General features: G+C 46.5%; 1 protein-coding gene across 1 annotated transcript in view; it reads right to left on the minus strand.

Moving 5' to 3' along the window:
- The window catches only part of MSN (moesin), a 42,021-nt gene extending 34,137 nt beyond the window's left edge, over positions 1-7,884 (minus strand). The window contains exon 1 of the mRNA XM_034063752.1: positions 7,755-7,884. Within this exon, the coding sequence (XP_033919643.1) occupies positions 7,755-7,766 (12 nt within the window). The 5' untranslated portion in view covers positions 7,767-7,884. The remainder of the gene's footprint in view (positions 1-7,754) is intronic.
- Positions 7,885-11,448: the final 3,564 nt, after the last annotated feature.

Genomic DNA, 11,448 nt, shown 5'->3' on the forward strand with positions numbered 1-11,448 from the left:
TAAAATCCCTCCTTCTCTATAACTTCCAGCTGGAACTCCAAGGTTGGCAGTGAGTTGTTACACTAATAGGCCTAATAGGCTCATTTATATATAAGAGGATGTATTAAACCACAAGTATTGTGCGAGCTTTGTATCATCACTTTTTGACTGGGCAACTTAATATTGCTCAGAGTTGTCAGGAGCAGGACTGCCTTACTTCTTACAGAGTGCCTTCAGAAACACTTGCTGCCATTCTGAAGTCCTGTGGACTACAATCATTTTAGGAAGATATCAAGTTCTGGATTTAGGAGAGGAAAAAAATGCAACCAGAGCCATGTTGACATTTAATGTATTGAGGAAATAGATTACTCCTTTTTTAATTCACTATTCCAGAGAAGCATGTTCAGAGGGTGAAAGTTATACCTTATCATTCTTAGGGACATCATGGACAAAAAGTCACACCTCCAGGGGCTGAGGGAAGTTGAAAGCCCTGAAACTTCATCCTAATAATTCATCTGGCAGCCTATTTTTTGCACTGTAACCAAGCATGGAATTAATACTGGAGAGTCAAGTTGAGTATCATTTAAATGGTACGGGTAGGAAAGATTTAGCCCAGAATTCCATGCTTTATTAGCCTGTGTTACTTAAAACCAAATACATTTATTAAATGGTGTGACTAAGTGATTGATCAGACTCCGATGGCAGATTTTTCCTGTACTTAGTCACTTCCCCACCATAACTAGATCTCCCAGTCCAGAGAATAAAAGGTTGTGAGTCATAAGGGCTTTCTATGGAGAAAAGGATAAATCAGTGATATACAGACAGGAATGCTCATGGCTGCAGAAGCCATCATTTTTGTTTCCAAAATACTTGGAGAGCATAGGAAGGCACACAATCATAGAGTAGTGATTCTCTAATATGCTGCATACAAGATTCTTTAACATCAATATAACCCCCTACCCTCCCAAAACAAAGGAAAAGATACCCAGGTTTTACAGCATTCACACTCCACTACAGAAACGTCTGTTCACCTGAGTAGCCTTCCTCTATGAAACAAATTGACCAGTAGAGCTAGAACCTTGCAATAGAGCCTAGATCAATCTGGACCACCCCATACCGTGCCATTCTTATTCACTGATTCAGTTATCCTCTTCCTGATCCGAGATTTTATTTCTCTCTACCCAAAGTCACTGTTGGCAAGGAGGAGCCCATCCATCTCTTCCCTCTCTCTGCCAGTCCTCTCATTCTTGCCTACTGCATGTTTCTCTACAGAGGGGATCAGATTCAGAGCTCTTTCATTCATTCCTCTTTTAGGAGCATCCCTATGCCTCTCTCTGTAACCGCTTGTCAGCCAGCAGTGGCCAAAGGGAGAGACACCCAGCATGGCCAAATGCTCTTATTTCTTAGCCTGGGAATGGGATTAGAGCTAAACATAATTCCTTCATCCAAGGTTTGTATCATTGAATATGTTCCTCAAGACGACTACAGCTTCAGAGATGTTGGAACAACGAGGAAAGCATTTTGCAGGAGTCATACCATTAAAAACCTCTTAAAGAGTGATCTCTCCCCATTTAGTAAGAGTTCAAAAGGCCAGGAATTTCCAACTGCCCCAATACTCCACTGGAGAACCACACATTAATACAAGTGAAGATAGCCTTTCATAGCTGCACAGGAAGGAAGCAGCAGTAGATCACCTACCCATGTACCCCCAGCTGCTGCAGCTATAATTGTCTCTTGTCAATATAAGGCCCAAACCTCTGCAATTTCAGGTTTTAAGCCTCCAAACCATCGCACCGTTTATAGCCACCAAGCCTGCCAGCAACTCTCTTCCTACATCCCTGACAAGTTTTTACTTAACAATCTTTTAAGCATTCCAGTAAGAACCAGCATTAGCTACTGGAGTCAGAAGGGTGGGGTTTATGCCCACAGCTTCCAAAACACTGGAATGCTTCACCGTGTAACACTTCCGTGACTGTCTCTAGGAGGTTTGCCCGGAAGAATGGCCTTCCATGAATCTAGAGACTTCAGCCTGCTTTGGAAGTTTCAGATTGGATAAAAACACACTCCTTTGATGCAGTATTATTGGCTGCACTATGCAAATTCCTGCTGTTCCCAAACACCCCTAGGGAAAAGCAAGCAATTAACTGGATGCTTACTAGTGCTCTTAATTTACATCAGTTAATTGCCCTGGATTATTCCCGGGCAAGGAGGGATTTCCTCTTTTCCAATAGCGTGCCTGCAACAGCAAAGACACTCCTCACAGGGTGAGCTGATTGCTAGGATAATCCTTTCGCAGACAGACAGACAAACAAGACCCCGGGGTGGGAGATGTGGGATGGGACCCGAGGAGTCACCGTTGAGATTTTGGAGCTCTTTTATTTCCCCAGCAGACCCCATTGTAGTGCTCAGAGCGGCGATTAAGCACAGATAACAGCTTTATTGTGCAGATTCAGGGAGGCCCCTCTCGAGCTCGGAAGGGAAAAGGAAAGGGAAAAAAAAAGGGAAAAGAAAGAAGTCAGCCAAATAAGGTTGTTTGAGCTGCCCCAAGCCAGGAAAGGGGCCAGGAGATGACGCAGCCACAGCAGAGGAAGCTTTTAGTCAGTCTCCTCCCTAACCTGGAGGGGGGCCAGAGCCACCTCTTCCAGGGGAGCTTCTCTGGAAGCAGTGGCCATTGATCCACAGGGACAGGCGGAGCCCAGCAACTGGGGAAGGGGCCTGTTCCCCTGCACGCCCAGCTGGGCAAGAAGCAAAGACTGGGACTGTTTAAAGCGCTCGGTTTCAGTCCATCAGCCGCCTGTCATGCAGGCACCTAGGGACGTGAGCGAGCTCTGCAGGAGGATTTCACTTCAGACCAGATATTATACATAAAACAACTGAAACAAGTTTCCTCTAGAGGCAGTGATGCCATTTCCTGTCGAAAAAAAGGAGTCCATATTAAGACATCTTATGAGCAATCCTCACGAGAGAAGCAAGAATTGGAATTAACCTTCAGGGGTGATTAATCAGACAAGGGAGAGTTACCCCAAGGAAAGCACTGCAACCCCTTGGGGGCCCAGAAGAGGTACTGCCAGTAAGTGTTAAGGGGACAGGATACTTGCAAGCATTGAGCAATGACCAGTCCCTGATATTAGGCACGTTTTCCCCCATAGGATTCTTACAGCAGAAGCAGATCTAAAGCTTTCTTTGGGCTCCTTTTATTGTGTGCACCTCACCAACCTCCTTCTTGCTCATCTGCCTCAAGCAGCAAACAGAGGTCAAAACCAAAAGGGCTCAACTAACACATGTCATCCTCTAGAACCTCTGATATGATAAGCATTCCAAGCCTGATGCTGTCATACTAAAGTTTCAAAACCAGGATTATGACTACCAATTCAAATCAGGCACTCACTCACAGTAGTTCTTGACCACCAGTCTGAAGCCACTGTAAGTGATGCTTTCTGCACAACATTGACATTAGGTGAAAAGCTTGTGTTAAGAAGGGGAAGCAAGATTACACCAGTATGTAAAAACAAAGCAAACACTAGTTTATCAATGGTATTCTTTGAACTCCCCATTTAAACACAGAAGGCCCAGAAGTACCAAACCAAGCTGTTGCTCATTATCAGGATTAACTGCTTCATTTACTGATGAATACAATACAAGCTGGGGTATAAAGGTCTTTCCTGCTTTGTGAAGTCCCATAGCAGGTATAAAGCAACAGATAAGTCATTGAATGCCAGTCCAGTAATTGACCTGGTTCTACTGTATACTCAGCACTTTCTAGCTATTGTTGCTGCTGAAGTACAAAGACATCCGAAATTCACCAACAGGAACAACACTGTGTAGGGAGCCCTCAAATACACAGCTTTGCAACACCTCCATGTATCCGAAAGTATTAGAAGATACAATGGGTTGAGTTTGCCTAAGAAGCTAGCACCCATGTCCCCCAAAGCCTGTCTAACTTTGATCAGTGCTGCAAAGCTTCCCAAGTTACAGTAACCAAGGGAGGAAGAGGAAGAGATGTACCACCAAAGGGTTTGTCCTTGGAAAAAGAGAAGGCTTCTCAAATGCTTCCAAGGGTTCATTCATAGCACAACAGGATCCAAACCCAGGACATCAAAAAAAGCCTCCAAGTCATGGCTTCTATCTGTCCACCTTTTGCCCTCAGTTTAAGACCTCTAGCAAATTACACACACAAAAGTAAATCCATCAATCACCCAAACAAACAAGTGTAGCCTCTGCTTTGTTACTTTGTTGCAGCAAATGGTAACAAGTAGCTAACATCAAGAAACTAATTACCTAGAGGATTCTCCTGATACCTACCCCACTCTTTCAGTCACCTAACCAGATTCATGCAGTTCCGAAGAACAAAGGGGGTATGCTTCAAGGACCTTTGGACTCTAATACAACCACCAATTTAAGGTACAGACAGGGTCCCTGAAGGCCATTATGGCTATTGCTACACTGAACATTAGAAAATATGACAGGAAATGGCAATAGCAGGAAAGAGTTGAAAAGATCTTAAATAGCATCATTGAGCTGAGACCTATGAATCCTACTACTCTCTTGTGCTGAAGACTTCATGCTTGTTCAAGTGGATTTTTGACCTAGAAACCTGGAGGCTTATGAACATCAAGAGAAACACTTTATTCTGCTAACACAGTAAGAGGAGTCCAAACTTTATTATACCTTAGTTTGAAGATTCCTGTATTCATGAGATTAGCTCTGATTAAACCCATTTCTCTACAAGAAAAGCCTATGTTACCTAAAGCAGAACAGCTCAAGTCATAGTGACAAGATAGTTGAATGCACATTACACATGACAGATGCTCACAATTCAAGTTCAGTGGCCTATCCATTCATATAGTCACAAAGTAGGCATAATAGTTAATGAATAGGCAAAATAGTTAATGAATTGTGATACAGCTTTGCTTTCTCTAATAGCTAAAAACACAGTAAAGTGTCAGCCCATTAAATGGGTATGACTGGTACAAAAAAGGCCACTTTCCCTCCCACTCCTCCAACTAAGATGGCTTTTGTAATACTAAAGGTCAAGTGATTAACGATGGGGCTTGGACTAACTGTCAACGTGACACCTCATTCACTTCTATCAGGATTTAGAAGCTGACTTCCAGCTCTACCAGCCTGGAATGACTCAGTGGGAGACTAGATCACTAGTCAAGTAAGCATGAGATCAGAGCCTACTCATGGCCAATAACGAGACTTCTCAACTAGGGAAGAGACTTCAGAGCTCAACAATGCTTCCAAGAGGCATTTTATCACTCAGCTACTTCCATCCCTCTACAGTGCAAAGTGTGGGGGGAATTACTTGCCCTTTTTGGTGTGCTCTTGAGCTGTTCAACTCTTGCAAACTTTTCAGAACAAAAAGTCATAAATTAGGAGTTAGTTGCTTATCTATAAGATCACTCTAGATAAAGCAGTAAAGCTTTCCTGTTGAGAGCATGGCAGGATCAGCAGGCTGCTCCATGATGGACTTTCTACATAGCCTACAAGGCCTCCAACAACCAAACCCTCCAGTTGTGCAGACATTACACTTCACAACAGCAAATCATGTGCCACTAGTTCAAAGGTTACTAGAGTTAATCTTGGATTCCTATTAATAGTGCACCAAAAGCATAGTGCCACTTGTAGCAAATCTCACGTAAGAAAACGGCAATCTCTAGCTAGATGTGTTAACATTTAGCCTAGCTTAACAAGGAGTGGGTACTCAGAACTCAACAGGTTTTGCTGCTCAAACCACACAGCAGCATGTTCTGTAAGCTTGGGGAGATGAATGATAAGAGCTACCAAACACTTTAGACACAAATGTTTTTCCTGCCCAGCCAGAACTGTTCCCTGGAACACTTCCTTCATCCGTCTTCTTCACAATGGACTTATTTTTGTGATGAAGCTCACATATAGCTACATCTAACTGCTCAAGTTTCACCCACGTTTGACCTTCATTGAAGAAGGTCACTTGCGTTTTACTATCCTGTTAATTGAGTAGCTATTAGCAAATCTTAAGCTAGCACAGCAGCAGTCATGTCTCTTTCACATGAAGAACTGATTACGCAGTTATGCCAGCACATCCTGTTCCTGCAAACCACAGCTCAAGAAATAATGTTTAAAATACTATTTCAGTTGAGTCTGCAGCTAGGGGCAGATGGGGCAGGAAACCGAGGGCTGATAGAGCAGGAGGCCTGCAGCTCTGCACCTCAACAGGCACAAACATCCGAACCGCGGCGTGCAACACACGGTGCACAGCAAAGCACTCTCATTTCTGTATCTGCCGAAGCTCCGAAAGCAGAACTGCTCTGTCAGAACCAGAAAGCAGCAGACTGAGAGCATGACTCCAGCCCTGGGTGTGTCTGCAGGCACAGAGGCTGCAATGAGCACCTCGCAGCCAGCGCAGTGTCGTAACGCTTGGATTCAGCCTGTCAGAGGGAATCCTGCCTCGTAAGTGCCCCCGCAACATAGTCAGGATTTCTTGGCTCGCTACAAGTCGCTCATCACAACTGTAAACTCTCTGGCTAAAAGGTCTCAACTACATTTCCCACTGAAGTCCCCTAACCAGGGCTACTTCTGTTAATCTTGCTGAACTTGATGCCCGTAAGGTTTCTGAGGGTGGCTTTTTTAGGAAGTAAATCTTCCCCAAGCATTGCTGATGTTTGAAGGTCTTTCTGAAGCTTCAGAAAACACTGTCTCAAACTTCAAGCAACCCGAGTTTGATATCCCTTAAGATGTTGATGTTTAAAAACCAAATAAGCCAGCTATTGTCTCAGGAAGCTGGCATTTGAGACAGCAGGAAAAGTAGAAATCACTCAAACAGGCATCCAGGATCAATTTTAAAGTAATAAAATTAAACTGTGTTTAAAAAAACCCCAGTAAGGGTGGATTCCATTTCAACTTCCACTTGCACTGGGATGAGGTTTTGTTTAGGGCTTTTTTTCCTCTCCTTTACGTAAACCGTAGACTCTTTGCTTAAACATCTGATGTTCCTAGGCCGTTTCAGATCACTCCCAGTGAGGAAACATCCAGAGCGTTCCAGCCTGCTCCTTCCTGTTTTATCAATGAAGGGCCAGGACCAATTCTTTTACTCCAACCGGGGGAAATTAAATGGAAAAAACCCCATGCTCCTCATTAGTCACCAAACTCCTGCTGCGAGGAGCAGAGTCAAGTACAGACTTGACCAGGCTTTCTGAAGTACTAAGATCTCTCCAGCCAAGAAATACTTCGAGTCAAGCTGGGACAAGGCTCCCTAGCAACTCCAGCTCGCTAATTACAAGTTGTGAAAACCCCAACTTCTCTGCACAGAGCACAGCGGAGGCGGCCATAGAACTCATTAACTCCTCAACAGGCTCTCCTGGGGTGAGCTTCACCCCGCTCGCCTTCCCAGGCCCCGGCGCACCGAGTCCCGGGGCGCACACGGCCGGCACCGTCGGTGCGGCTCCTCGGGCGCTGCCCTGTAGTGCCGTTCCCCACCCGCCCCGACGAGCGGGCCCGGCCACCGCCCCGGACAAGTGGGGCGGGGGTGCGCGGCGGGGCACGCAGCACAAGATGGAGGGAGGAGGGAGGGACGGGCGGCTCCGCTGTGCTCCCTCCCGACCCACGCTCCCCCATTCCCCAACCCCTCTCTCCCATTGGGAGACTCCCAGCTGGGAAGAGTCCCCACGGCCGGGACGCTTCCATCCCCTCCCGCAGCGAGGCCCGGACGCCGCCGCACCCGCACAGCCCCGCTCGGAGCCGGCCGCAGCCGTAGGGCATCCCCCCCACCACAGCCCCCCGACGGCACCCACCGTTTTGGGCATCTTCCCGGCGGACTGGGCACGGCAGGTCGCTCCTCCTGCGCCGGTTGGGCTCTCCGCGGGATCCGCGCTACTTCTAACGGGACTCCAAGCCGCGCCTGTCCGCCCCGGCGCAAGCCCCGCCCGGCCCCGCCTCCGTTGGCGCTGCACCCGCACGCCTTCGGTCGGGGATGGAGCTGCCGCGTTCACGCCCCGGGCTCCTCGGCCATGCGGCACTGGGAGGCCGGGCTGAGCTGGGCGTCGCCGCCGGGATTCCGGGAGGCTTCGAAAGCCAAACGTATCCTGGGCTGCATCAACGGGAGCGGGAGCAGCAGGGCAAAGGAGGTGATCCTGCCCCTCTACTCTGCTCTTGTGAGACCTCACCTGGAGCATCGTGTGCAGTTCTGGTGTCCTCAACATAAAAAGGACATGGAACTGTTGGAACAAGTCCAGAGGAGGCCACGAGGATGATCAGGGACTGGAGCACCTCCTGTATGGAGACAGGCTGAGAAAGTTGGGGCTGTTCAGCCTGGAGAAGAGAAGGCTGCGTGGAGACCTCATAGCAGCTTCCAGTATCTGAAGGGGGCCTACAGGGATGCTGGGGAGGGACTCTTCATTAGGGACTGTAGTGATAGGACAAGGGGTAGTGGGTTCAAACTTAAACAGCAGAGGTTTAGATTGGATATAAGGAAGAAATTCTTTACTGTGAGGGTGGTGAGGTACTGGAATGGGTTGTCCAGGGAGGCAGTGAATGCTCCATCCCTGGCAGTGTTCAAGGTCAGGCTGGACAGAGCCTTGGGTGATATGGTTTAGTGTGAGGTGTCCCTGCCCATGGCAGGGGGTTGGACCTGGATGATCTTAAGGTCCTTTCTAACCCTAACTACTCTATGATTCTATGATTCTATGCCGCTGTGGGAGCAATGCCCTGAGAAGGGTCTGTGAAAGGAGCAGCCTTGGAGGCAGCGGCAAAGCCCTGCTGGGCAGAAGCCGAGGGGCTCAGTGCCCCAGAACTGGGTGCCCTGAACACTGAAGTTTATTTGCTTGTCAGGTGGCACTGGTAGTTATTGCTAAAAACATTATTTGTTTAGAAAAGAAGCTATTTTATGTGTGATTGGACTGGTCAAAGTAAGACCGTAGTGGTGAGGAGATGGATGCTGTCTCTCATTCAGCCCCAGTCATATGTGCTTGGGTGTACTTCAGTCAATAGTCTCCTCAGTGCTCTCACCTATAAGGTTTGCATGGGTGTGTTTAACTAAAAAGCACAAATTCAGCTCCAGATGCTTCAAAAGCACACGGGGCTCTGTCTCCCTGAAGCCTGGCACACAAACCACCTCTAGTCCTTGAGCCTTCTCAGAGGCTGCCACCATAATCACACAGTATAAAGGAGCAGTCAAATTCATGGATGACAACGGTTTGAGGACCAGCTGCAGGTGCCAAAGCTTCCTGTGGCACTGGTGTTTTGGAACCACTGATGGAGAGAAATGAGATCCAGTGTTTTCATGGGGATTTAAAGAAGCCATCTCATCATTTCTTTAGGCAAGTAGAAACCCATGTTCCTATTTTTCTTCAATTGGTGTCTTCTTGTCAAATCTGCTAACCCCTTTTCAATCCTTAGGCCATCTCGGTTGATGGAAAGCCCAAACAGACTACTTTATTTCACCCAGCATGTTGGATAAATGAAAAGTGTGTTAATACGAGAACACATAAATTCAGATAGAGAACAGGCAGAGAGCAAGCCAAGCTCTACTAAACAGCTCAGCACAGACTCCTGCCGAGTAGACCATTTTCTTTCATTTGATTACACCATTCTGCTGGCATTAATGTTAAACTGAAGCACGTTGGGAATTGACATCAGATTCGTAGTAACACTTTGTACGTCCTTAAAAGCTGCTGTTCATTCTGAAGATCTCAAAGTGCCTGGTAAATACCCATAATCAAATACTCAGGGTCTGCAGAAAGGAAGTTTTTCTTCTTTATTCCCCAAGGAATAACATTGTTGTAAATGCATATGTAATACAACATAAATAATGTTGAAACTAGAGGCTTATAAAATGTGTTGATTTGCTTTTCAATGTGATGTTTCCTCACTAGGCAGAGTTATGTGAGAAAGAGAAAATCCAGATTAGTTCTCACCCTATAAAAAAGGAAAATGAAGTTTGCAAGAGACGAGGCCCTTGCCTCACCCCAGAGTAAATTAGAAGTAACACTACAGAGGGTAATAGAACTATTCCTGTGCCCACCTGGCAGGAGATGGAAATGGGACCCATAAGCTTTGTTTGCTCCAGCTGAATATGCAGGTTTCACCCAAACTAGAATCTCTGTGCTGTGTCTACATAGAAATTAAAGTCAGTGTGATTGGATTGATGTAAGTTGGTGCAACTTTTCTACACAAGAAGTCACATGCTCCCTAAGAGCCTGTTTACAAAGTTTTCTTCCTTTTCTGACTTGTTTTTACATGGAGACTTCCTCAGACTAGGTCAAACAAGACTGCTCCATGAAAGGGTTCCACTTGTTTCCTGCAAAAATTGATATTATCAAAGAGATCCAGAATAATACAGGCACTTGCTCACAGTTTTAGGAATGCTGGGTGTGAGCTTTGTCCCTGAATTCAAGTGGTGCTCTGGGGTTTTCTTCATTACCATGCAAACAGTATCAGATATAATGGGGAGATCCCAATTCTGCTTCTGTTGAGACTTCTATTCCACCTTTCCTTCTGTTGAGCGGCTGAGGTTTGGAGGATTTAATCATTCTTTTCCATGAAGGTGATAAAACCTCAGAAGACAAAAGTCTGTCTCTTTCCTTGCCAGATTTGAGGAGCCACAGTTTAGCATCCAGGGACCTATCATTTTCTTCACAGTGCTAAGGACAGGAGCAGTGATGCAAACAAAGCTCATGTCAGTGGAACAGTCAGATCCTAAGCAATGGCATTCCCACTCACAGTGTGCCAGGCATTGGCCGCATGCACAGAAAGTGATAAACCGTATGTCAAGCAGTCTCCAAACAGTCTGCAGGGACAAGACAAAGCAAAGCGAATTCTACAGCACCACAGCCACTTCTCTCATCCTTCCTCTGTATTACCTGTAGGAACAGCCAAACAAAATACCATTCATGCCACTTTGAAAGACAAGGTTTCCCTGTGACAGGCATGTAAATGTCTACACTTCAGCCCATGCCTCTTCCTTTCCTCTTTCCCTTCCCTGTGGAGGGGGAGGACAAGACATCCCAATCATCTGACCTGTGTGGTGCTGCAGCTCCAGCGTCATGAGGAATTCCTGCTGTGGAGGTGCTGCTCCAGGATCTCGCCTCCCCCACAGACCTCTGCTGTGCTGAGGAGGGATGGTGGTATCAGGCTGCTGGCTTGCTGAGCCCTCCCTGCCTGGCTGTGTGTGAGAACAACCACATCAGTGGATTCCTTGAGAGCCACAGGCAGGCGTTATCTCTCCTCCCCGACTGCAGGGTGAGATTCCAAGGGGTAAAAGTGTCAGCTGACTGAAGATCCTCCCTACAGGAGGCTGTAGAGATGAGTAACATTACCCAGGGCCTCAAAAATGTGTTGTTTCCAGACTGTTCAGAGCCTAAATAATATTAAAATGCTTCAGAATTAGATTAGACCAGGATGACATTAAACATTCTCCTGGGAGGAGGTCTGGTGTTTCACTGGGGATTTATTGTCTTGGTTTCATTTACATTAAACCTTTTGTAGTAC

This window comes from Melopsittacus undulatus, chromosome 6, assembly GCF_012275295.1.
Source record: "Melopsittacus undulatus isolate bMelUnd1 chromosome 6, bMelUnd1.mat.Z, whole genome shotgun sequence".
Taxonomy (NCBI): Eukaryota; Metazoa; Chordata; class Aves; order Psittaciformes; family Psittaculidae; genus Melopsittacus; species Melopsittacus undulatus.